Source organism: Bactrocera neohumeralis, chromosome 3 (genome assembly GCF_024586455.1).
Source record: "Bactrocera neohumeralis isolate Rockhampton chromosome 3, APGP_CSIRO_Bneo_wtdbg2-racon-allhic-juicebox.fasta_v2, whole genome shotgun sequence".
NCBI classification, from domain to species: Eukaryota; Metazoa; Arthropoda; class Insecta; order Diptera; family Tephritidae; genus Bactrocera; species Bactrocera neohumeralis.
This window is the reverse complement of record NC_065920.1, coordinates 9,681,371-9,707,861: the sequence shown is the minus strand read 5'-3', so window position 1 is coordinate 9,707,861 and position 26,491 is coordinate 9,681,371. Positions and strand designations below refer to the sequence as shown.

Sequence of the window (26,491 nt, the reverse complement as noted above, 5' to 3'; positions counted from 1 at the left end):
GAATGTAAGTTTGGGTCAAGAGAGATCGCTCGCTAAGTACTTGGATAAAGATGACATGCTATTTGTCTTATCACCAATTTTTTTCTTCACTTTTTTTCATTCTCGGAGAATATTTTTTCTTCAAAACTTCGCTACTTACATGTCGACGGATCAAGCCATCCAACACGTAGGGCACAATTATACCAGCCAAGGTACCAATACCGTTCGAGAGACCCATCAAAATACTGGCATAACGCGGAGCAATATCCAGATGATTTACATTATAGCCGGAAATGGCGAACCCACTGAAGGCAACACCGCAAGTCAGAGCAAACATGGCGCCGGTCTAAAGCACAAGAATTTAATGGCACGTATTTAATTCGTCATACTAGAATTGTATAAAACCGCGTCTAATCATACTCACCGCCGTATCCGAGTGCGCGACGAAGAGAAAGAACAGACCCTCCATGCCGAAACCGCCACAATTGAACAGTTTTCGTACATTCGTGGTCGACATAATGCCATTCTTACGCAGATGATCGGCCAACATGCCACCGAATGGCACAATCGTGGTCATAATCAAATGTGGCAGCGAACCGATGAAACCGGCCTCCTCCACCTTAAAACCGAACTTATGCTTGAGGAAGGACGACTGGAAGAGCACGAGCAGATAAAAGTTCCACGAACGACAGAAGTTCGCCACAATAATGGCATAGACGGGCATCGAGCGCACCATCTCACGCCACGGTGTGGTGCTCAACGACGGCATTGAGGGCTGCATAGAGGTCTCGCCCAGCGATTTCTCGATGTACTTCAATTCCGGTATGCTGATGGCAGGATGTTTGCGGGGATTCTCAAAGCAGAGCCACAACCAAAAGAGGTACCTAAGGAAATTATTGAATTATTGTATACAATATATTTAAAGTATTCGGTATCTTGTACTGCTTACCATGTTATGCCGAACATGCCGTAAGCATAGAAGGGCGCCTGATAGCCAATCGCGTCGGCGAGCAAACCGGACAATGGCAGACCCACCACAACGCCCGCATACGAGCCGCTGAATGCTAATGTGGCCAGACGTGAACGCTCCATGGGTGGCGCCCAAAATCGCCAGATACCATGACAAGCCGGATAGGTGACACCCTGTATGGGGCAAAAGTGGACAAAGGAAATGCAAAAAAGGTTGGGTAGAAATAGAAATTTTCAGAATTTATAAGCAAAAAAGTTGCATTGTCACCAAGGACTCATAGAAATAAGTATAGCATATTTTTAATATTCTATTATTGTTGTTTTTGTTAACTTCTACTATAGTTTGCAGAAATAAATCGCAGGAAACAGGAAATGCGGGATTCTTTTTGCCGTAGCTTCGTAGAAAAAATAAATAAAACGCAATAAAAGGCAGAAAATAACGATTTGCTCATCAAAAGATGGCGAAAGGATTTGGCAGTAGCAACCCTCAGCGCCTAAAAGCAGATTACATCATGTTTTCATTGCGCCAGCCAACAAAACATTCATATTAATATTATGAAAAGAGAGCTTAAATGCGAGCGTGTGTGTAGTTAGTTACACACACATACACATATACATATGTAAACTTAAATAAATATACAATTGCTATACTTTTATTTGATTCAATCTTATTTTGAATGCCTGCAAATCATGCGCCTGATGAGCTGTGCGCAGGCAAATTCGCAAATTCAGTGAAATTCAGTAGAATTCAAGTGGCTTTGATCTGCTTAGCGCAAATCGAATTTCGTACAAAATGCCACATTTCATTTCCCGTTACTTCGTTGATACTTGTGTGACAAATATTGCTTTCTGTATACATATGTTTGTATGTGTTTTATACGATTATAACTGTCTCTCGAATTTGCTTTCATAAACACAGCCCGATTTGAATGTTCGTTTTTTTTTTTTTTTTTTTGCTAACTCCCACTCACCTCAAACAGACCTTGCGTTACACGTACACCTATCAATACATAACCATGACACACGGCCATCACCACTGGCACCAACAAATGCAATGTTGCCGAACATACAATTGATAAGCCGAAGATTTTATTAGCCGGAAATCTCGATGCTATGAAACCACCCGGTATTTGTGTGACCAAATAGCCCCAAAAGAATGATGAATCCACATGACTCTCCACAGCGACGCTCCAATTCATGAATTTTGTCTGAAAAGAAATGAAAGGAATATTTATTTGCAGGGTGTTATTTATTTTAGTACTAATATATTGTGGGTTTTAGTAAGAAATTACGTAAATATGTATGAAAATACCTAAGTATATGCACAATGGTAGATGAAAGATAATCTAAGAAAAACCCTAAATTTAGAAACTTTGAATCTCTTCGAAAAAATTCTCATTCGTTGATTTCAACCCCGAAAATTTTCCGTTAGGTTTTCGAAAAAGTGCTGTATTGGCCAGTATAGACGATCCAAAGAGGGTCTGCGATTCCCACAACAGCTGTTTCTATTTTTTTTTATCCGGCCAAGGGCTCTCGGAGATCTAGCCCCGTTTAGATCGGTAAGTTTTAGTATAAGATTTTCATCACTGGAGTAATGCCTTGCAGCAGTGTTGCTCGGTATCCTCCTGACTCTTGCTAGCAGTGAGTCCAACTGGGGCCCGAAGGAATTCTCTGCTGCGTCTGCTCCAAAAGACTTCATTCAAACTCCACCTCGGTTAGTTGTAATACGTGCAATGGGAGCCATCTGAAGACCTGCTCAAGCCTTAAGACAGACAGGGAGTGGACAACGAATTACGTGGCCCCATGCTGCCAACGCACTACTGTGGCCTTAGCCTCTACGGCTGTGCAATTTGCACCTAGTACGCGCACTGCGCCGCCATTAGACTAGAGTGGCCAACAGAGGACCTCTACGGTCCATAGGAGCTCAAAAAGTCAGCACTCTGATCAATCGAGAGTGAACCTTCTGCAGCCTCGTACTGGATACTGTAGCTGGTTAAGTTCCTACTTATCCATAATAGACCCGGACATATCAAACATATATGTAATAAGTCTTAACTCAACTTTTAAGTAAAAATTTCCACCTTCTAGTCACTAAAAAGAAAAGACATGGAAATGGAAAAAAATTACTATAGACTTTGGTTTCCGATATCAGTGCAAATTATATCAAAAAACGCTTAATCAACTTGGAAAATATGCTTCTTGTTTTCTGTTTTCTGAACCCTCTGGAATATAGAAGAAATTTACGATTACTGTCTTGCCCTTAAAATTTCGGCGCTGAATCATTACAAAGAAGATAAGAGGTTAGGTTTTACAATTAACTTTGTTTTTACCATTTTTTTTCTTGAGCAGACAACTAAAAGAGTTTTTACTAAACACATTTTCCCGATAATAAGCGACATAGGGTCTTGTACTGAAGCCTAAATAAGCGATATATGCCTTACTGTTCTTATGTCAACCGAAACACTTCTAGAAGGCAAGTGCGGAAAGTTCTTTGAATGCCACTTGGGAGAGGGGACAAAAAAATTTTCTCTTACATATGGCTCAGGCAGTTAATGACTTCCCGTCTTAGACCAAGTAGCCTCTGGGTAGCCAAAGAAAATCCACTTGAAGGCGAGCAGAAGTCAGAAGACGAACCATCTGTCCCCAGGCTTATACGTTGCGTAATAAATGTCTCCAATGAAAAGGAAATAGCTGCCTCGGATCAGAGACCCCGAAGCTGAAACTGTAGCTGTTTAAAGGTTAGAGGGTCTATAAAACGTGCGATTCACGGCGAGGAATTCCACGCCAATATATAACAAAAGGTTGATTAAGGCTTTCATTCAGGTTTTCATGATTTTCGGTCTTCTAGAACGAAGGTAATCCCATCAAATTTGCAAACCAGAAGTTAGGTCAAGTTATCACCGTAGATCAAATTAAAAAATACAGACTGGAGAAATATAGTGCTGAGCTTTTCATAAAGGATTTACCGATGGTTTCCGAAGGATATTTCAAGTGACTTTTAGGCTCGATAAGCTCATAAGGTTTCCTCTGATTCACCAAACTTAGAGATTTCATTGGTAAAGTGAAAGGATATTTTTAAATGTGTTCACAATAGTTGATTTTTTTAATAAAGAGTACACGATTGGTTAAGACTAGACTAGAGGTGAGGTTTCTAAATACATATTTACCGGGATCATGTCTTTTGAAACCCTGTAACGACGTATAACTCCAAAAAGTAGGATATTCGAAGCGCACCAGATATTTAAGTACATCTCTTCAATGAGTAGAAGAGAGGAAGCAGATTTGAGACTGCCTCTTCAAGAAGTTGACGTTACATAAAAACCTTACTCAATTCTTTCAAAGAACCTACATCTCTACCACTTTTCACTACCCATTTTTAAACCTCTTCTCAATCACGTTATACCACTCGTGCTCACCGGCAACCCTGCATCGACCAAATATAAATGCATCCATTAGCAGCTGCAATAATGGGACTCGCAACAACAATTGTTGCAGTTGCACAAAAAGCATTCAAGTGCGCCGCATTGAAATGGAAAATTCATACACACACACATGCACTTTTGTGTAGTAATATAACCACAATGCATATTTTGCTATTTTGCAACAAATGATGCGGAATCTCGATAGCTAAGTGCATAGCAACAAAAGCCACAAAGCCGAGATACCCATTTGAGCAGAGACAGGGTTGTTCGGTAGGGGGTAACGGAAAATAAGCGCAGAAAACATCCTGTTGTTGACGCAAAAGTTGGCGCCAACAGTCGAAAGCCCGAATACTTGCTCGCCAAAGCGCCCTGAAGGCATTATTAACGAGCGTGATGGAATTATGCCCATAACCATTGAAAAGGGAAATCTCTAAAACATTTACAAAACATACCAAGCATGTTATAAATAAAAGAATATTTAAATGCGCGGAGAGGAGAATGCAGAGCGAGTACAACAAACGAAAAATAAAAATAGGAGTTGTGAATTATGAGCTTACGCTCGTGAAATGGGCGACGAGAGGCAGTTGCTGGCGTAAGAAATTTTAAGTTGGCAGTGGCAAGTGAAGACTGATACAAATATATGCACATACATATTTATATCTAGATACATGTGTGTATGTATTGAAAGCCAACACAACGAAATTTGAAACGTGACTTTGGCCTTCGGCATTTTTCGCAAATGTGAAAAATTAATTGACAGATATTTCACTCGCCAGTCGTACATATTTATGCTCTCGCAAATTAGTTAAATTTCAGCTGCCTTGCAGTGAATAGTCATATCATTAATTGTAGCAGATATTTGGCATCATATATTTGCGATATATTATATTTAATACGCATATTAGGGTGCGCCATAAAAAAATCCGAATCTCGAATGTATGGTTTAAAAGGAGCCTTTGTACAGAGAAAAAATATCCCAAGGCCCAATTTTTAGCTTAATTTTAAGAGATATCGAAGTGCATTCAAAGCTTCCCATATAAATAACACCTAAAAAATTTGTTTTCATTAAAAGTACCATAACTTTTGAACCGTTAATGATTCAAATTTCTACTTCACGGTTTCTAGTAGGAAAATGAAACTGCCTCAGATGTATTTTTTATTAATCCAGTGTCGGAGACCCTATAAAGTATATATATAAATGATCAGTATGTTGAGCTGCGTCGCTTTAGCCATGTCCGTCTGTCTGTCTGTTCGTCCGTCCGTCCGTCTGTATATATACGTTCGTATATTTCTAGGATTTGAAAAGTGTGTCACCCTAATGCTTATGCACAAATTTATGCTCGTGTATTTTAATTGTAATTTTACTCCTCATTCTACGAATAGAAATTTCAAAATTTATGTGCTTTTTTTTCTTTTTTAACTTTAAAATTTTTAGGGTTCGAATTAAGGGGTTTTATGGGTAAAAAATAGCCTTAATATAATATTTTGTTGCATTTAAGAATTGAAAGTCAAAGACCTGTGTTAATCTTATCAACCGACATCAAAAACACAGTTTCGAGAAGAACGCGTTTAAATACGGCCCACTCAGCCTAGCTAGCCTCTAGTGCACAAGTTCTCAAGACTGTATCTCCGAAACTATTACTCGGATCAACTCTAAAATTTAAGATAATATTCTAGAGGTATTGTATAGTTTAATAAGACCATAAGAAATTTCGATTTTTTGAAACCCGTAAGCCCATGTAACCGCTTAAGTCTAATTATGAATTTTCTACTGCTCTGTCGACTATTTTCAGGACGACCACCTCCCAGAATGCATTTTACTTCCTTTGCCCATAGCGGTGAGGACAAATTTTAAGAATTTTGACTCCAATCAGCCAAGCCGCACCATCAAAAGTTCATCTCTGTTCATTTTCGCGAATAGCGCATCTAGCATCTTCAGGTTCACTACTTGCAATCGGTTTTAGGAGGCTGCGGCGGTCAATGAGCGCCACGTTTAAGTACTTCTAGGCTATCTCGCTGGTCTTTATTGCCACTCTGGAGGTTGAGGGTATATCCTGGTTCAACCGTGACATTTAGCTTCACAGCTTCGTCATTTCGCACCGGCCGTTTAGTCGGCCACTCTGTTACGCTTTGAGCGAAAAGCTGCCTTTTGGTCGAAATTTTTTTCTCTATACATTTCACGAATTTTGGATGCTTCAGCGGGAATTGCGGTCGCGGTGCGTAATATACTCGGCCTTTCTCCATTTGTCCTTTAGCCCAAGCCAACATTACCTCGATCTCCCTCGTTCGGTTGGACTTCAGTTAAGTCCTTTATGGCCTTTATGACCGGCGCTTTGTAAGTAACTTTTGGCTTCAAACCCTCATTGTTGGCCGTAGTCCTTATAACCCAAAAAACATCTTTGATATTCCCCGGAGAGCGTAGCAAGGTTTTCTTTTCGTTCCTGTTAACGGTTTCGGGGACCGAGTCTTCATTGAACCTCTGAGTTATAAAGCAAGTTTGACAGTAGCAGTGGAAGTAGACTTACTGTTCCCGCCGGTGACAGCAGCCACTTCTCCCATCTACATTTGGGTTGTTTTTCTAGCCCGCTTTTTTCACCTTTTTCCTCCAAGTTAAGTTTTTTTTCAGGCAATCTCTATCTCTAGCGTTTTATACCTGCCGGAAGGTAACTCATTAGCAATCTCCCTCTGCCAATGGCGTAAAGTTACCAGAAAGCGAAGTATAAAAGGCGCCCGCCAGTTGCCAAATCAGCAACCGCATGGAAGATATAGCTAAGAGGATTTCCTCCCACTGCTTACTAAATAATGATTTGGAGTACTCGAAAACAGTCCAAATAACCGAAATATCCTTTTTACAAAATAATGTTCTTTTTTTATATAATATTTAAGAAATATTTCATACAAAATAGTATATTTTATATTTTATGTAATTTTTAACACATAAAATACTTTTTTTTATAAAAATATTTTTCTCGTCACTTCTTCAAAACACTCACATGATTTTGTTCTCCTTTCAGCTTTGCCGCCGACATATTGCAACGCATGCCAAACGATATCATAAAGCCCACACAAGCCATCACGGCAATCGTGTAACGCGCCGGCAAGCAAGGACACTCGGCTTTGCAGTACTTGTCGATTTTACGTAATGGCGGGCGTTCGATCTCCTCGAAAGAGGCTGGCGAATCGGGTCTATCATCATCATATGGTATGCCGCCGCCTGGACCGTCGCCGATCTTATCGCCGTCCTCCATTTCCTCGTAACCGCCATAGCCGCCATGATAGTTTTTGGAGATCTCAAATTTTTCAATATTCGGTTTGATGCTGGAAGAGAGAAGAGAGTACATTAAATGATGGGGTGAGTGAGATTTAGTTATTTGCTTATAAATTCATTTATTTATATATTTTTATAAAAATGTGGGCTCTGCATCACCTAAGCACAGTTCGCCTCTTCAAACAATTTTTATTAAAGATAAAAATCAGTGAAATGCAATAATATTTATTGCACAGTGTCTTTCCTGATTTTTTTGTTTTTTGAAATTTATAAGATACCTTGATTATGACATTCGCATGACAACAAATGCTGACCATTCCCGGGGGTCATATAAATTACATCTTAATGGCCAAGTGGTCATGGCATGCACCGTGAAGCCACAAAAATACCTGTTGATTGGAAGCTTTCAACATAATTGAGCAATAAAATCTGAGAAATGCGAAGGCGTGCATAGAAAAAGCATGACAAACACACACAGACACACAAACTCACTCCCATACTTATACCACATGCCACACGAAGGCACACCGCACGGCGGCACTAGGATTTACCGTTGAAATGTGTGATACCGGCAATCAGCGGTAAATACGAGTGTTGCCACCCCAACAAAGGACAACAACAGCAACAACTTGCCACAACGTCGCTTCAACGCGAAGGCAAAGCAAACCGAACTCCCAGAGGAGCTGACAGCAGCCAACAACCGGCAAATAAGTGCGAGAGTGTGAATTTGTTGCAATGATACAAACTCTAGTTTGCTGGGGTCGTTTGCCGCAAGGGTGGCGTTGTTGTTTTTCTACTCTTAGCTCGCTCGTTTGTATGTATTTTGCGGCGAAAGCTGAGTCATACGTGTCCAATTGAAATAAAATTCAATTTTATTAAGTGCGTATCAATAGTTACGCCGATTGTTGTTGTTGCTGTTTTTGTTTTCATGGTTTTGTTGTTTGCAATTGTAAACCTTTTTTGTGTCTTCGCGTTGTATTGTGGGGTTAAGGTGGGATGCGTTTCTGTTAAACCTTTTCCGAAAATATTTGAACACATTGGGGAGAAGGATATCAATAGTTTCTTTAGAAACTACCTATATAATGCATAAGGTCCCACATTAGGAAGAAAGATACCAAAAACTTCCTTAGAAACTACCTATAGACCTACATAAATCCAGTATATAGTTCTTGAAGATAACTGTCGCTCGATCTCTTTAAATAAGTGTATCCAATGAACCAAAAATAGTGATATACATATATTCGGCAGCAATTAAAAAGCAAAAGTAAAACTTTTCGAAATGGAGAAAACAAAAAAAGTGGATTAAAGTGATGAAAAGGAAGTCTGCGGTACAAAGATAGCTGAAAAGAAGTTGTTATTACTGAATATTCCTTTCATTTTTACTATTTAAAATATTTTGAAGATATGCAGTTTTGAAAAACTAGTGCCAAAATGTATGGAAAGTACTTGTCATTGCTTAGCTAAGTCAACAACCACGTACTCCAAAGTTTTTGACCAACAGAGGGTAATGCTTTTACTGCTCTCAATTTTTCTTTCTTTTTGTCTTTAAGTGCCTTACCTTGTGTTACAGCCTAAAAAAGGACGATTTTAAGAAATTAAGAAAAAAATGTTTCCTGCTGATTTCGGCCTGAAATTTTCAGAGCGTTTTCCTAAAAGCTTCGATCAAAAGCCTTATGCAGCTTTTTGACTCACTTTTCGGTAGAAAAGAAAATAATCCTAATTTCTTTTTTCTTGCCTATATACATAAGTATACTCCTGTTTATACACTGCTCTCTCAGTTCAAAGCCAACGCTGGCAAAATCAATTAACAACACAAAAGATCGTTGCCATAACAACAACGCAAATAATCTTGTTTTCGCCGCCATTTGAAGTGCTTCAATTGGCTTTTGTACTTTTCCAACGACTTACCGCCAATTATTTGGGTATTTATGCGTTAAAGGTATAAACTGCTGCCCCACTGCAGCGCAGCAGCCAAGCTGAGTTGCTAGGGTCGAGATTTTTCACAGCAAAAATGTGTAAAAAACAACAAATTGCATACCTTGCTTAGATTCTTCAGCGGCTTGACAAATAAACAGGCCTTACTAATTGCCTGGAAGAATGTGCTTAGTTGCAACAAAACAAAAAAATCAAAAAAAAAACAAAAAGAAAAGATTTTCTTTTTTTTTCAAATATTTTCCTTTTTTATACTCTCAGCGCCTTAAACTATGCAAGTTATTCAGTCCAGTACAGCTCTTCGCCACATCAGTGGAATATGAAGAGTAATATTGGCACACATTTCACTGTCAAGCCGCAGTAAAAGTTAGAAATACACAAACACACACATAAACACACAAATGACCAGCAATGTCGTGCTTTAGCCACTAATCAACCCACTTACAAGCCACTGGTCGCCCGAACTCTGCTGATGCTTTCTTATTTCCTTCTTTATCCGTTTGTCCCCTTGCAAATATATGCCAGTTGTCTCATAATTCAAATATTTGCCATTTTTTCTGGCACACGCACTCACACTCACACAGACAATTGGTGACTCTCTCGCCAGCTAGCTTGTTAATGTCCTTGTTTTCGTATTTCGAAGTAGTTCGTTTGCCAAGTCTTGACAGCAATACATTTCTTTTCCCTAACACACACACCCAGACGCACAAAATAGTTATAAATATATGTATATTTCTCTTCTTATTCGCTTTTTCTCAATCACTATAGATATAATGTATATTTTTATGTCTATGTGTGCGTGTGTGATGATTTAGTTGCCCTTTAATGTCAGCCAGTTAGTCTGACGCCAATTTTATTTTGTATCTCCGCTAAATATCTCTGCTTGATTGTCGTGTTATGCGCGCATATTCTGCTTGGTTTATTATGGCGCTGATATCCTTGTCGTTACAGTAAAAATTTTGCAGACTTTTAGGCGTCCAATAGATTAAAAGTAGTGGCGCCACAGTATTTTGGAGTTTTTAGCGCTTGCAGCGAGGGTTTGTCTGTGGCGGCAGTGACGTGACTGGATTTGTGGCGCTGGCTGCTGCTGCATCAAGCAGACTGGGTTTGGATTGTTGTGGAGTTTCTGTGGAGTTTTTTTTTGTTTTGTTTCGATATCTATAAACCATATACTCTTATATTACAATTTAGTTATATCGAGCTTTTGGTGAGTGATGCGGCAGCGAATATTCCACTGTTTGAATTTCGTAGCAAAAACTTGACTTAAGGAAATTTACATAGTTAAATATTCGGTCGTTGACTAAGTAATTTCATTTGCTGACGACAGCTGATCTTATTGAACTGTTTCGCAGCCAACTTCCACTTCAACACTGGAATATATGTTTGTAAAAAATGTCTTAAATATTTTGTGATAATTTTTGTTTGGTGCTTGGTCGAAGATGGAAGCTCAAAATTAGCATTTTTGGCATATTCACTGTTCTACTATCGAAAAAGATAAACTAATAGTTTAAACAAGGCGAAAATTATGTTATATACGTAGAAGATGTGTCGACCAAACACCAACGCCTAAATAGGTTTGCAAAATTTCGTTCCCGCAATTTCGATCTTTAGGTTGCTGTACATCCTGGAAGGACTCTTGAAACCGATGTGAATAAAAAAAAATTGTTGCTCGATGCGAAACGTCGAATAACAACTCAAGAGATTACTGAAAGATTAAATTTGTCTAACCCCGCCCGACAAGCACATGAAGCGTCGTGGATTAATTTCGAACCTTGACTTTTGATCTCCTTTGGCATATATTTTTCGGCCTCGGCTCACCTTTCCCACGATATTCGGCCGATTGATTGTCTGTTCCCGGATCGTAAGCATAGATCCAAGACACATCGCCAGTAATAATACATTTCATGACATCCTGATAGTCGAAAAGTATTGTTTCACAGACGTTAACGCAACGCTGTTTTCGAAAAAATTGAGTGATTTCGGAACCAATCGTGATTTTACTTTTCTTAGGCCCAAATGATCTTTCAAATGGTTTTCACTGAACCTTTCGATATTCCAACAATGCCAGTAATACCTCTTTTAATCGTCGATTCTCAATCACCAATTTCTTTATTTTATTGACTATTTTATTGACGTACTGATCATCAGTTGATGTTGATGGCCGTCCTGGAGGTGGTTCGTCGTCAACGCGTTCTCGACCCGCTTTAAAAAATTTGTAATTTAATATTCTGAACGTTTCGGCAACAGAAATTTGATTCCGCACACAAAATTTAATGGAACTTCTTTGTTGAATAATTTCACTCATCGCAAATATTGTCGAACGCACTTTGTGTACTTCAGAAAACCAGCGTATACTAAGCACTAGTGATTATTTTGATGTGACAACCAACCTTGAAAAAAATATTTCGATGAATGGGTTTTCACGCGAAATTGAAGTTTAAAAGTCTTACTATTTTTTGCCCACAGTAGTATTGTCTGTTTGGTGGGTTTTCAAAGGGATCGTTTATTTTGAGCTTTTCCCTGACAATACTACAATTAATTCAGAAGTATATTGTGGTCATCTAAACAAATTGAGCGATGTGCTCAACAGAAGAGGCCAAAATTAATCAATAGAAAAGATGTAGGGTTCCACATGGATAATGCGAAAGCTCATACAAGTTTGATGACACGCGAAAAGCTTGAATGGAATTTGCTACCACACGCACCATATTCTCCAGACCTTCAGACTATGACTTATTCCGGGCTTTGTATTTTTTTTTTTTTTTTGATGGAAGAACCTTCACCTCAAACGTCGAAAACCAGATGGATAAATTTTTTACCCGCATGGATCATGGTTTTAGGAGCATGGAATCAAAATCTTATACGAAAGATGGCAAAAGGTATTAGATAAAAAAAATAATATAATAGTTCATAAATTGGTTTATACAATGAAAAATCTTGTTTAATTCACTCTAAAATAACGAAGTTACTTGGTGAACGACCTAATACTGAGAGAGGCTTATATCTATATGAGAACTAGTACCTCAGTTTTTGAGATATCGATCTGAAAATTTGCACACCTTATTTCCTCATTAAGAAGCTGCTCATTTGTGAAAATGGTCGATATCGGATGAGAATAGCATATAGCTGTCATATAAACTGAGAGATCGGAAACAAGTCCTTGTATGAGAAACTTTTTTATTTGACGAGGTGTCTGCACAAAATTTTATATAGATTATTTTACAAGACAACACTACAATATCTGTAAGAATTGTTTAGATCGGATCACTATATAGTATAGCTGCCATACAAGCTCTGAATTTTTGATTTCACTATAAAAATTAAGCAAAAACCTTAAAAAAAAGAGCCTTAGTGACTAATCAAAGGCCGATATCAAATATTTATTGGCAAACGTTTTGTTGTGTATATGTATGCAAACCCTATAACACATATCAGACACTGTGGCCTCCTCCAACTAGGCCTACTGCCAACGCTGACTACAGTCGTGTTGGAGACACAATGCGCCATGCCATGGATATGAATATAAAGACGCACATTAAGAAACCATTAAGATGAAAGTGTTGTGTAGTGGCATTGTGCATGAGCAAAGCAATTTCAATTACAATGCCAACAAGTGGAGTGGGCGCGGGGCAAGTGGGGTACGCTGGGTGGCGATGAATATGACATAAAGCTTGGCGTAAAATTTCTGCGGCTATCAATTGCCAATACGTTGCCAGCAAGGCACTTGTAAAAGTACAACAAAAATTAAAACGATGACAAAGAGATGAGGAAGCAGAAGAAGAGAACAGCGAATGAGTGCGGAAGAAAACGGAAAACACTTTGTGCGTCACCAAGACGCGAGTGTAGTGTGTGTGGGTTTGAAGTCAGAGACTAAGCCAAGTAAATGAAAGTGAAATGGAAAGCAAGTGTCAACAACAAAAACAACAAAGCGACATATCAAAAACATTTAAATGAATCGAATAGCGGTTTATTGTGATGCGATTTCTATGTATATATGTATATATATATACTCTTTCTTCTTCCAATTCAAATTTCGCATTCAGTGCATGTCGATTTGTTGTGCGCTTTTAGGCGCGCGAGCCAACGCACTTCTCGCAGACGCGCCCACTCACACACGCTCAGCACAAATGTAATAAGTATTCCTGTGCGCGGAAAAGTCTTCACGCATTGGGTATATCCATTTTGTTGTGCTATGCTATGATATTCTCTGCCAAGCAGCGCTGTGCTGGAACAATGGCCTTGTTTGACAGACACTTGTGCGCGTCTTCTTGAGGCATCCGACCTCCTTAAGTGGCGGCTGTCAGCGTGGCGTTGTAGAAACGCTCGCTTCTAACTAACTTTCGCCTTCTCTGTATTTGATCTGAATAAAATTTTCACGCTTTGCACGCTTTTCAATTACATTTTCTTTGTTTGCCATCAAGTGGCTGGAGGAGTGGATGTGGCGATACCCCATACCTTCTACTTTTCCTGCTTTCAGCACACTTTTATTCATTTCAATACTAATTTACAGCGCTTAGTAATGTTAACGGCCGCAATTACGCCATTTAGCTCGAAGTTTAATAATTAAAGTGAAGTTATAAATAATTCTCGAAGGTACATATTTCAGATGGATGAAGGAAAAGGGAATAATTCCGCAAACTATGATTAACTTTCTGCATAAACATAGTTTTCTATAAGTCCAAAGGTTATATATAGAAGAGACAACATTCAAGAGTTAAATCGGCTCATATAAGCAGTAAGCAAGACTTTCAAAATCTGCGATTCCAGTGGTAACTTTTTCCTACGAAGAATTCTACAAGAATTTCGTACTTTTGTAAACCACATCCCCTGAAGCCTATTCTGGCCTAGAGTAGAACGTAAGGGGGCGTTCTTAGCTAACGAACAAGCGGCTGGTCAGATGCCTCCGAGCATCTGGAGAGTCAGGACAAAAATTTTCGCGCGACGTGTTTCTAAGAGTGGTGCAAGCCGTAAATGCAGCGTTCGTTAGGGCAGATGTACGCGATTAAATTCTGTGTGAAACTCGGTAAATCTGCGACGGAGGCATGACATGAGACAGAGTCATGGATCTTTGAGTGTGAGCCAGAGACAAAGAGGCAATCTTCCGAGTGGCACACGCCGGCGTCTCCTCACACAAAAAAGGGAAGCATGAGCAAATCCAGTTAAAACGATGTCATTGTCTTTTTTGCCATCCATCGTCCACCATGAATTTGTTCCTCCTGCACAACCCGTCAACGCTAAGTTTTACGTGGAAGTCCTCAAGAGACTCAGAAGAAGCCACCCTACAGCCCAGATATGCCCCAATCCGGCCCTTTTTGGTTTCCTTGCCTGAAAAGGCCGAGTTTATTGAGACGACAAAGGGGATCCAAACAGCATGTACCTCGGCTCTCAAGGCTATTCCAGAGAATGCCTTCCGTGACGCCTTCACTGCTTGGAAATCGACTCAGTCTTATTACTTTCCGGACAAACCCTGTAAGGCTGAGTGATCATGGGCTAAAATCTTGGCTAAGACTCAAACAATGGTGGGATAAATTCTAGTACTAACAGCCCTAATGTGAAATATGCCTATTATTCTGCAACAAAAGCCCAAAGCATGTAAAAATGAAATGCAAGCCGTTAAACCGCCAACCAAGTCAAAGAAGATATGACTAAACCAAGATCGAAATTTATGAATATTGCTGAAGCTCTAGTCAGAAAGCTACAGGGGTTACCAAATACCAAAATATCGCCATTAATCAGTTAATCGGAATCAGTACTTCTTCTGCTGTCGTTCTTTCAATGAAGATTATACTTGGTTGGCTTGAATTCTGATTTTGAATCGATAGCTAAACTAGTTTCTTTTTGACATGCAAAGCTTACGTATATGAATAGTCCTTATTATTATACTATAATAAGTTGCATATTATGAATCATAGAGCACATAAAGCACTACTAAGACAATAAACAAACGTACAACTTTCTTGTCTTATTTTCAACATATGCACTACTCTCCATATACTGCAGAAACACCGCTTCAATGATAAAACTCATTCAATAAATTTAATGTAATCCTTCATATGTCCTAAATGACATCTCAAATTACTCAATCACTCCTGAATGAGCTAAAAATATCGCTCGCTACTCTAAATTACATGGCATTCCTACTGCATCCCACGCCATTTGCCGAAATCACATACCCATAACACCTACACAGCTTCTGTTACCTAGCAAATGGAGTTGAGAGCTCATAAAGCTCGCACTTCATAAAAATTTCCGTTGAGCGCGTGCACTTTCTTCTCGGCTTCATCCTGGTTGCACGTGCATGGAACGTGTCCGGAATTCCGGCTCCACAAGTGCGAGACGTCAACGCCTCCTGGCGACGCACCCATCTATATTTTACTGAATGGTGCGCACCGCGTGTCATACTCGGCATGCCAGCGCGTTCAATGTCATACGCTTGGAATTTCTACGTTCACAATACACGATTCTTTTCTTTTCTTCTCACTTTTTTCTTCAGTTTTCTGTTTGTGACGCAAACCACTCTCAATTTTTGCTTGTGTCATCGGCTTGTCCTTCGTTGACTTCTCTGAGTTATCAGCTGGGTTTGAGTTGTTATTGGTATGTCAATAATTTTACAACTTTCCGGCGACACAGACACACACGCATTTTTAGTTTTCTTATGCATTTAATGGACCCTCTTTTCTTCACTAAAAGATCTGCCTTACATAGTTGTTCGTAGAGTTCAAACCTTTGTTGTCGTGACAGGTGGACAGGACCTTTAAGAGTTTTCTAAGCATCTAAATATTTGTTTAGTTTGAAAATACTTGTTTGAGGCATTTGATATTTAGTGTAAGTTTAGATGACATGGTTTTTGAATCTGAAATTTCTTTAATCCAGCATTTGAGATCGTCTTAAACAACCACTATATTTCGGGCTGATCTATATCGGATAACAAATGATGCTGAAGGGGAAAGTATTTTATCCATCATGCTTAGTGTGATCCGAGGACCTAGTCAATTAGCCAGGGAATATTAGGTATTTGATCCAGTTAAATATAGCGTTCTAATATACTCAATTTAGTTTTAGACAGTATTTCAAAGTTGAATGAAGAGAGATTGCAAAAAAATTTGCCAATTAAATGCTAACTGAGGCACTATTGAATTATCTAGGTTAAATTGAAGCCAATTTCGCAATACAAATACTTTCAACATTAAATTTCAACAATTTAAGAAAGTATTTGTATTGGAGTCTATTATCTAATATTACCTAATATCTTTCTATATAAGTCTTCTTGGACACAGTGTTTCCGAAGATAAAAAGCTCTCAGGAAATTGAAAATTTCAGTTTATTTGTACGACTTATGGTCGAATCTTTCCTTCTTCTAAAAAAAATTTAAGAAATCACATGAAAAAGGCTTCAATTTTTTGTCATTGTAAAAATTATCAAAATGTTGTAGAATAACATATTTAAGACAAAAACACGAAAAAAAATTAAGCTCCAATACCCTTCACAAATAAAAAACATTTTCTACAAACGTTTAGTCGTATGACGCCAGTGTACCATACTGGTCCGATATCCGAGGTTCCAAAAAAATGGGCAGCTTCTTAAGGAGATGAAAAATCAATTGAAAATAATAAGCTATACATATCAAACAAAGTACAGTCCTAATCCTTAGACCTTTTGATGCGATGTGCATTTTTCCTGTACCGGATTGATTATGGAGGATGACCGAAATTTCAGGGAGCTCGTATACACATAGAGTTAGGTTAAACTGGTGGGCAATAATCCACGCAAGTACCCGGACATTCGATGCCTGCGCTTGGCCAGACCTGCAGCCTCACTATCGATACCTCCTCCAGTGTATCCTGGACAGTGGGGACCCCAGATGCTTAAATCGTAGGTTTGCCAATGCGGGACAAGTGTTCAAAAGATGCTCCATTGCTTCCCTGGTATCCTGCTTTGACATTTCCTGCAGTCTTTTCCATCTGTCAGCCCTAGTCCCGGACGTGTGCCGCCACCAGACAGCGACCAGTTAATGTTCCGATCATTTTCCTACAGTCTCTTCAATCGAGCGTCAAAAGGATTTTGATTTTCTTTACCATGCTTCTGTCGAGATCGTCGTATAGACAATGCATGGGTTTCCCAATGTTGATGACGTTTTCGGATGTTAGCCGTACACCATTCTTGGCAATCTCGTCCACTATTTCATTACCCTCGATGCCTTTGTGGCCTGGCATCCAGTAAAAGTCAAGTTGCTTACTTCTGGCAACACTTTCCACTGCTGCCCTGCCTAAAAAACACTTCTGGCCGATATGCGATACGAGGTTACTGCTTTGATTGCTGCTTGATGGAATTGTCTGCAGGTGCATTAGAGGCCAGCTCCGCGACTTTCGCAATAGCAAAAACCGCAGCTTGAAATACAACCATCTTTTCTTGTGCTTACTTTGAACCTTCTTTCCCAGTTGAAAAGTGGGGTCATGTCCAACCTCCATTACCCATTGAGCTATGCCCGAAGATCCTACATGTAAATTCCCCCAATTGTCGTCCCGCCGATTTTACTGCGCAATTTTCAGTGAAGAGGTCTATAGGTGGCAGGTTTAGTACCACTTCAAGAGCCGGAAATTTGATTTTTCCAGTTTCGACAATTCCACATCGTTTTTGCAAAAGATTCAGAGTCTAGCAGTAGGTACATTAACCAAAACTTATTGAGTCTATCCATAAGAGATGTTGAGTTCTTTTGCTATCTTTTTGATGCCAACACGATGATCTTCAAGCACTTTTTCTCCAACTTTTTCGATGTTATCATCATAAACAGAGGTAAATGGACAAGTTGAGGCAAATTTCGACGACTTCACGACCTTCACTGCCTTTCGAACATTTGAGTTCTTGACAAAGAATACTCCCTTAAACCATTTACAAAGTTTTTAATGACTTTGTAGCCATCATTCCTGAACATTTCAAGCAAACTAGTTGTTGAATTTTTCGGTAAAAATCTTTTTCACATTTTACGAAAAAAATTTGTCGAAAATTTTTCTTTATACCTCTTTTTGCACATATTCTATGAATTTATCGTAACATTTTTGAAGATTGCAAAATCTTATTTACTTTATGGACTATGAAGCTCACCATAACAAATTAAAATTATCATTATCACGCTTGTTTTAAAAGTTACCGCTCTATTTCGAGTCTCTCTCCCGCTATCAAGCTTTAAAGTCTTTCAGGGGGCCCACAAAGAAAATGAAATATGGCTGGAATTCGATGCAGTAATAAACCGTAACAAATGATTTCATTTTCCGCCAGCTCAAGTGCCGCCACTGATTTGACTACAACGGCAACAACAACAAGAATACAATTTGATTGCCGTTCAGTCATATTCCAACCACCCAACAATATGACCGTGGTCTGCCGAATCTGTCCAGTCAGTGGTCCGTTAAATTAAATTTCGAACTTTGTGTGAATGTTCTTTTCATGTTGTTGCTTTTGTTGCTATTTTCTGTAGAACATATTCTGCAGTAGCCAACTTACCCACTGAAAGCGCCCGTTGCTTTCTCCTTAAATGCTGCTAAGCCCTTCATGTTGCTGGTGTTGTTGTTGTTGTTTTAACTTTGACTGCTTACTTTCGGTGTTGTTGTTATTTGTAATGCTAACTTATTGTTTTTGCACACTCGTGGTTGGTCGCCGGTATATTTCACGGAAAGTTGATTACCGCTTCATGGGTGGTCCACAGCCTCCGCCCGTACTTCTCACATTCACCGCTAAGCAATACTGCGCGTTCACCGTTACCACACTTATTTTTTCATCACCTTTACACACACTAATACGCTTATCTGCTGCGCGCGTTAATTTCACGGCAATTCATTTATGCGCCTAAAGTTATGCTACACTTTTCGTTTGCAACGCGTTTCTACGCCCAGTTTTCACTTTAATTCGCTGTTTACGAGCACAATTCGTTTTTGGCACACATCGGCACGCACCCACACATGTGTAGCTATAAATATACTATGTGTGTATATATTTTATTATTGGATTTTATTACATTTGTGGAAATTCATAATTTCATTCCATTGGTAGTTGTGTGTTGGCTTGCTGTTGTTGTTGCTCAGCTTGTGTGTTGTCGGGCTATTTGTTTTTGTACCAGCAGCAGAGACAGCAGTAATAACATCAGTTGCCGTTTTGGGGTCATTTTCCATTTCTACAAAGAAATCAGAGAGAAAAATAATCGGAATGAATTTCGCATTTCACTGAAGCGTGTTCATTTGCTGATAAGCAAATGGTAAAGTTTGTTCTGTGCAATTTATTTGCTTCGCTCCCTCCCCTCTAACTACTTACGCTCGTCTCTTATGTTTCATAAGCGGATTATTTTAATAAATTTCTCTTTGCGCACCGAAAAAATGATGAGTTGTGCAAAATTGTGCATTGCTGCATAGTTTTAGGAGCGAAATATTGGTGAGAAAGCCAAATATATTACAAAAGAAATTTTTACTGTACAAAAATGCTATTAAAAAATATTGATATTTCATAAGAATGTTTAAACGATTCATAAAGCATACTTTTTGGAGCTGAACATTTGTTTGCGATCATTTAATAAATAAATTTTCTCTATACATGATTACATTTTATAGCGTTAAAATTAGTCATGAAAATGTATGTATGAGAATGGAGGATAGTTATGTAATGTAGATTTCAAAGTTCTCTTATAAACCAGAACCACAAGTTTTTTTTTGCCGCCTAACGTCTATAGATTCACAGCGGAGGCACCCTTGCCCCTCTCACATCGGATTGGGAGTTTTTACTGGACAATAGACATTCATACGGTAAGGTTTAAAATCTTGACGAGCGCTAGTTGTCAACGTTGTATAGAGGAGAGTGAGATGGAAACATCTAGACACTGAAACATCTCTATAATCTTACCTTCGGCGTTACAGAAGATATCAGCCATTTCAACAAATTTGTCAAATTTTTAAGAGGATTGGCACTCTGAGCTGTCTAACTAAGATCATTTTTAGGATCGATCTCCTAACTATACCTAATGCTTAAAGATATTTCTTATTTTTCGAAAAATTTCTAAATTTTCTTTTCGGAAGAGAAACTAAAGATAAAATCTTAATATCTTCTAGAAAACCCAACTGAGATTAAGGAAGGTATTTACCTAAGAAGAAAAAATACAAATATAAAAGCGAAATTTTTATCTGAAAATCAACCAGACTATCGCAAAAAAAAAAAACACTTATTATATAATCAACAAGTAAGGAAGGGCTAAGTTCGGGTGTCACCGAACATTTTATACTCTCGCACGATAAAGTGATAATCGAGATTTCATTATCCGTCATTTACATATTTTTCAAATACCGTATTTGTGTAAAGTTTTATTCCGCTATCATCATTCGTTCCTAATGTATATACTCGTATTATACAGAGAAGGCATCAGATGGAATTCAAAATAGCGTTATATTGAAAAAAGGCGTGATTCTTAACCGATTTCACCCATATTTTGTACATGTCATCAAGGTGTTAAGAAAATGTCACATACCGAATTTCATTGAAATCGGTCTAGTAGTTCCCGAGATATGGTTTTTGGTCCATAAGTGGGCGAGGCCACGCCCATTTTCAATTTTTAGAAAAAGCCTGGGTGCAGCTTCCTTCTGCCACTTCTTCCGTAAAATTTAGTGTTTCTGACGTTTTTTGTTAGTCGGTTAACGCACTTTTAGTGATTTTCAACATAACCTTTGTATTGGAGGTGGGCGTGGTTATTATCCGATTTCTTCCATTTTTGAACTGTATATGGAAATACCTGAAGGAAACGACTCTGTAGAGTTTGGTTGACATAGCTATAGTAGTTTCCGAGATATATACAAAAAACTTAGTAGGGGGCGGGGCCACGCCCACTTTTCCAAAAACATTACGTCCAAATATGCCCCTCCCTAATGCGATCCTTTGTGTCAAATTTCACTTTAATATCTTTATTTATGGCTTAGTTATGACACTTTATAGGTTTTCGGTTTCCGCCATTTTGTGGGCGTGGCAGTAGGCCGATTTTGCCCATCTTCGAACTTAACCTTCTTATGGAACCAAGGAATACGTGTATCAAGTTTCATCATGATATCTCAATTTTTACTCAAGTTACAGCTTGCACGGACGGACGGACAGACGGACGGACAGACAGACATCCGGATTTCAACTCTACTCGTCACCCTGATCACTTTGGTATATATAACCCTATATCAGACTCTTTTAGTTTTAGGACTTACAAACAACCGTTATGTGAACAAAACTATAATACTCTCCTTAGCAACTTTGTTGCGAGAGTATAAAAATATTTATATTTCATAGGAATGTTTAAACGATTCATAAAGCATACTTTTTGGAGCTAAACATTTGTTTGCGATCATTTAATAAATAAATTTTCTCTATACATGATTACATTTTATAGCGTTAAAATTAGTCATGAAAATGTATGTATGAGAATGGAGGATAGTTATGTAATGTAGATTTCAAAGTTCTCTTATAAACCAGAACCACAAGTTTTTTTTTTGCCGCCTAACGTCTATAGATTCACAGCGGAGGCACCCTTGCCCCTCTCACATCGGATTGGGAGCTTTGACTGGACAATAGACATTCATACGGTAAGGTTTAAAATCTTGACGAGCGCTAGTTGTCAACGTTGTAAAGAGGAGAGTGAGGTGGAAACATCTAGACACTGAAACATCTCTATAATCTTACCTTCGGCGTTTCAGAAGATATCAGCCATTTCAAGAAATTTGTGGCAAGCTCAAAGTGTTTTGTCGATTTTTAAGGGATTTTATAATCAAATTTTTAAGAGGATTGGCACTCTAAGCTGTCCAACTAAGATCCTTTTTAGGATCGATCTCCTAACTATACCTAATGCTTAAAGATATTTCTTATTTTTCGAAAAATTTCTAAATTTTCTTTTCGGAAGAGAAACTAAAGATAAAATCTGAATATCTTCTAGAAAACCCATCAACCGAGATTAAGGAAGGTATTTACCTAAGAAGAAAAAATACAAATATAAAAGCGAAATTTTTATCTGAAAATCAGCCAGACTATCGAAAAAAAACGCTTATGGCACAATCAAAAATAAAATATCAATGGATAGATATAGCCATTATCTGTAGCTTTATACGACTATTTGTTGATACTGTATCCAGTCTCCATCTCTCAATTTTAAGTAGTAGTTTCAGGAAAAGATTTTGGTTGAAAAAGGATTGATATGTTACGGCGGGGTCAATATCGTTCAAAGCGCCATTTTCAAACACTGTATTGGACATTTTGTGCTTTTCGTGGGCGTTGCCTTACCGTCATTTTGCCACCGTGATGCTAGAGCCTATTTCTTGCCATTTTTATTTGCTGAACATGAAAATGATAGTAAAAATTTCCTAAAACGTAGTATTTTTTATGTTGTAGTCAATGGGTGTAGGGGTCAAACCACCACCATTTACTAAAATGATGAAAATAGCTGTAAGTGATGAAAAATTGTTCAACTCAAATTCCTAATCAGCACAGCTCAAATATCCCTGAGACCTCTTCCTTTTCCTTTAGATTTGTTGATTTGTAGTGTTATCTAGCCTCCTGGGTCTGTCAAATATCACGACGCCTTTAATTTAATGTATGTATATTAACAAGGAGGACGTAGGAATTTTTTAGGCTAAATGAAATTTTTGTAGACTCCTGGGTCTAACTTCTACTACAAAAGCCTTCAATTTAATTTAGAGTAAAAATTTACTTCGGCTTGGAAGATCTGAGAAAGCGGTGATTTTAAGCTCTTTAGAGCAAGCTTCAGTTTCATTTTAAAATGCAATGCCTTCTATGGAAATTTATCCTACCTAATTAATGTCACTATGGCGCAACTTAGTACCTGTTGGAAGACTCTTTGAATATAGAGATGGAACTAACTAAAAAATTAGCGCCTACATTATTTCCAGATGTTTGACCGAGCTGGTTTTCGTGTATGTGGATTACTGTTGCTTTTATTTGACATATGAAGGATATTGAAAAGGATCTCCCGTTATTTGATTTCTCAAAGAAATTTTGTCAAGACAGGAATACTAATCGATTTGATATACAGGCTTACTATTATTAGAAAAGAATCTATAATATATATATATCACAGATTAATCGATATTTTCGATAAAAATTTCGCTATAAGAACTTTGATCCATATATTCGATATCTGGGGACTTGAATAGTTTTTTGGACATTTTTTGGTCATAAGTTGGTCTACTTTCAACGTGTTATTCGAGCAAAGTTTTCTCCCGATATATGTATTTATAGGTGCTTAATTTCTGTAATGGAAAGTGAATGAAACAGATGGATCTTAAAATTGGGTTATATGGGAAGTAAGCGTGATTGTAGTCTAATTTGCTTGTTTGCGCACTGGTACTTAGGAATGTCAAGATAACATTATATATATGGTCAATATCGGTCAAGTAGGTTCAAAATATGGCTTTTACCGAAATGTGGAGGGTTTTCCAACCTCGTCCATTTTTCACCGCGGCTCCAATAGAGATCTCTTGTATCATCCCAGCTGTAAAGTTGAATGCCTTTGAAGTATTTATTTATTGATTTATCGCGCTTTTAGTATTTTTAACGGAGCTGTTATATGGGGAGTGTGCGAGTTATCACCTAAATTCATCTATTTTTACAGTGTAGGTTGAGTACTTAAGGGATTTGTCATCAACGAATTTGGATATTCTACCTGAAGTGGCTTAGAGTGGTTTAGTGGTTAGGAGATGTGTACAGTAAACTTCTTAGAGGGCAGGGCTGGGCCCATTTTTTTAATTCTCAGCCCACAAGAATTCCTTGCTACTGCGATCCTCTGTGCCAAATTACAGTTTTATATCTAAATTTAGTACTTAGTTATCGCACTTTGTATGTTAAGTTTTCGGTTAATGGCGTTTTGTGGGCATGGCTGTGGTCCGAATACGTCTATCTTCGAACTCGTTCTCACTTTTATATATATATATATAAGTATATATATATATATGTATATATATCTATATATCTGTCTCGATTGTTTTGTGTGATACAAACAACTTTAGGTGAAAAAGCTAGTATACTCTGTAGCAACATGTTGCAAGTGAATAAAAATTATAATAGAAGACGTCTTTTTAACGCAAAACCTTAGAAGTCGAAATCAAAATTTAAATTATAGATTTTCGTGAAGATTAAATAAAATTTTGCTGAATTATTTTTCTAAGAGATAAATCTAATAAAACATTAAATTATTTTCAATCCAAGTGAACATTACATTCCGTCGGCACAAGTACATATCTAACGCTATAAAAACTACCCCGTTATATAAATTTATTCTGCATTTAATGAAGAAAAAGCAAAGGTCCCTCAGCTGATCAATTGCGACCCTAAAACAGTTACGATCTCAATTAATAGCCCAAGATCAAGGCACATGTCACAATTAATGACAATGTAGTCTCCAAAAGCTTTGACCTTTATGAGTCTGTTATTTTAATTTCTTATTTTTAATTTTATTCTTATATTTTGTTTTTAATACTCACACTTCAGTTCTATTTAATCCATTCCGTCATATAGTTCCGGCAGTCTCATGTGCATCTGCAGAGTTATATGCCACAAGGATTGAATATTTTATGTTAGACAAAAAAATACACTTAAAATTTATCACAAACAAGGTACATCGATACAATTACTGATAAGTTGCTTTGGCGTCGGAGTTTCTAACGGATTTCGCTGCGAAAATTATTTGCGGATTATTAAAATTAAATTTCTTTCGAACCGAACATTTTCCTCTCAGCACAATACCACACGAAGAAGTTATGAAAACTTAAACGCAAAAAATAAATGAACTAAAAATTTCTATAAAAGTGTTAAGGAACTTAAAAGTTGCTCAGCAGCCGTGGCGACATCTCGCGAACCGAGCGTTTAGCTGCGCGAGCAAAACGTTTGGAGCTCTAACGGAAGACTGCGAGCGTTGCAATTGTTAGCTGCAGCAATTGCCAAGGCAGTGGACGTGGAAGATCGCGGCAGCTTATCAAATACATATTTGACTAGGTATTCGCCTAGCATGTAGAGACAGTGTTGCAAAGCTGAGATTTGAGCTAGTTGCGCGCTGATTGCAAGCGACGAGGAGAGTGAGTGTGATGCGAATGCGAGCGAGTGAAGGGGATAGTTGAACGAGTGGGTGCAAGGTTGTACTAGCGTGGGTTAGAAATTATTGGATTCTGATGACTTATATACATACATACATACAACTGATGTATGTGTAGCGCTCCCACTCGCACGCAGACTGCGTTGCTGCAGCGAAATAACTGCATATGACTAAAAAAAAGTGCGCTGGAAAGTCAGCAGCGCACATTGGAAGCCAGCAGTATTCCAATAAACTTTCTTGTGTGCATGTATGTATATATATACGTATGTAATATATAATGGTATATAATGAAAGCGAGCTGTGAAAGTGAAAATTTTCGAGGACCTCGCTGCTAAGCTTTTTTTTGATATTTTTTTCGCTTATAATTTAATTAAACACTTATTGTCGATTATTATGCAACACTTTCTTCAACTATTTTTAATTTAATTAATAATTTTTTTTTTTAATTTTATATATAATCTTTTTTTCTGAACACTGACTAACACGTTGAGAGCTCCGCTTGGACCGTTTACACCACACAGCAGGACTACGCACGAAGAACTAGCCTCAGTATCCTTTTTGGCCACACATGCCTGCCGTGATAGCCAAGCATGAGCGCCAAATTCACCACACCAGCTATACAGCACCCGTTCTAGCGCAAGTTGAAGAAGAGCGCAGCACTAGTGTGGTGAAAAGCTGTGTGGGCTTCTTATACAGAGCCACGCGGCGATGCAAAGGAATTTTCATTGCCTCACACACACCCATACAAACAAATACACATACATACATATATGCATGCATACCGTTATGTAAATGGCTTCGAACAGG

General features: G+C 38.2%; 1 protein-coding gene across 2 annotated transcripts in view; it reads right to left on the bottom strand.

Moving 5' to 3' along the window:
* Nucleotides 1-26,211, bottom strand: part of LOC126752987 (vesicular glutamate transporter 1) — a 28,550-nt gene extending 2,339 nt beyond the window's left edge. Inside the window, exons 1-8 of one of the 2 annotated variants that reach the window (XM_050464078.1) lie at nucleotides 26,164-26,211; nucleotides 25,077-25,266; nucleotides 19,072-19,738; nucleotides 7,364-7,688; nucleotides 1,920-2,156; nucleotides 929-1,122; nucleotides 404-863; nucleotides 140-325 (exon numbers count right to left, since the gene is read on the bottom strand). In XM_050464078.1, the coding sequence (XP_050320035.1) occupies nucleotides 140-325; nucleotides 404-863; nucleotides 929-1,122; nucleotides 1,920-2,156; nucleotides 7,364-7,688; nucleotides 19,072-19,121 (1,452 nt within the window). In that variant the 5' untranslated portion in view covers nucleotides 19,122-19,738; nucleotides 25,077-25,266; nucleotides 26,164-26,211. The remainder of the gene's footprint in view (nucleotides 1-139; nucleotides 326-403; nucleotides 864-928; nucleotides 1,123-1,919; nucleotides 2,157-7,363; nucleotides 7,689-19,071; nucleotides 19,739-25,076; nucleotides 25,267-26,163) is intronic. The other variant, XM_050464079.1, reaches the window with a different exon arrangement.
* Nucleotides 26,212-26,491: the final 280 nt, after the last annotated feature.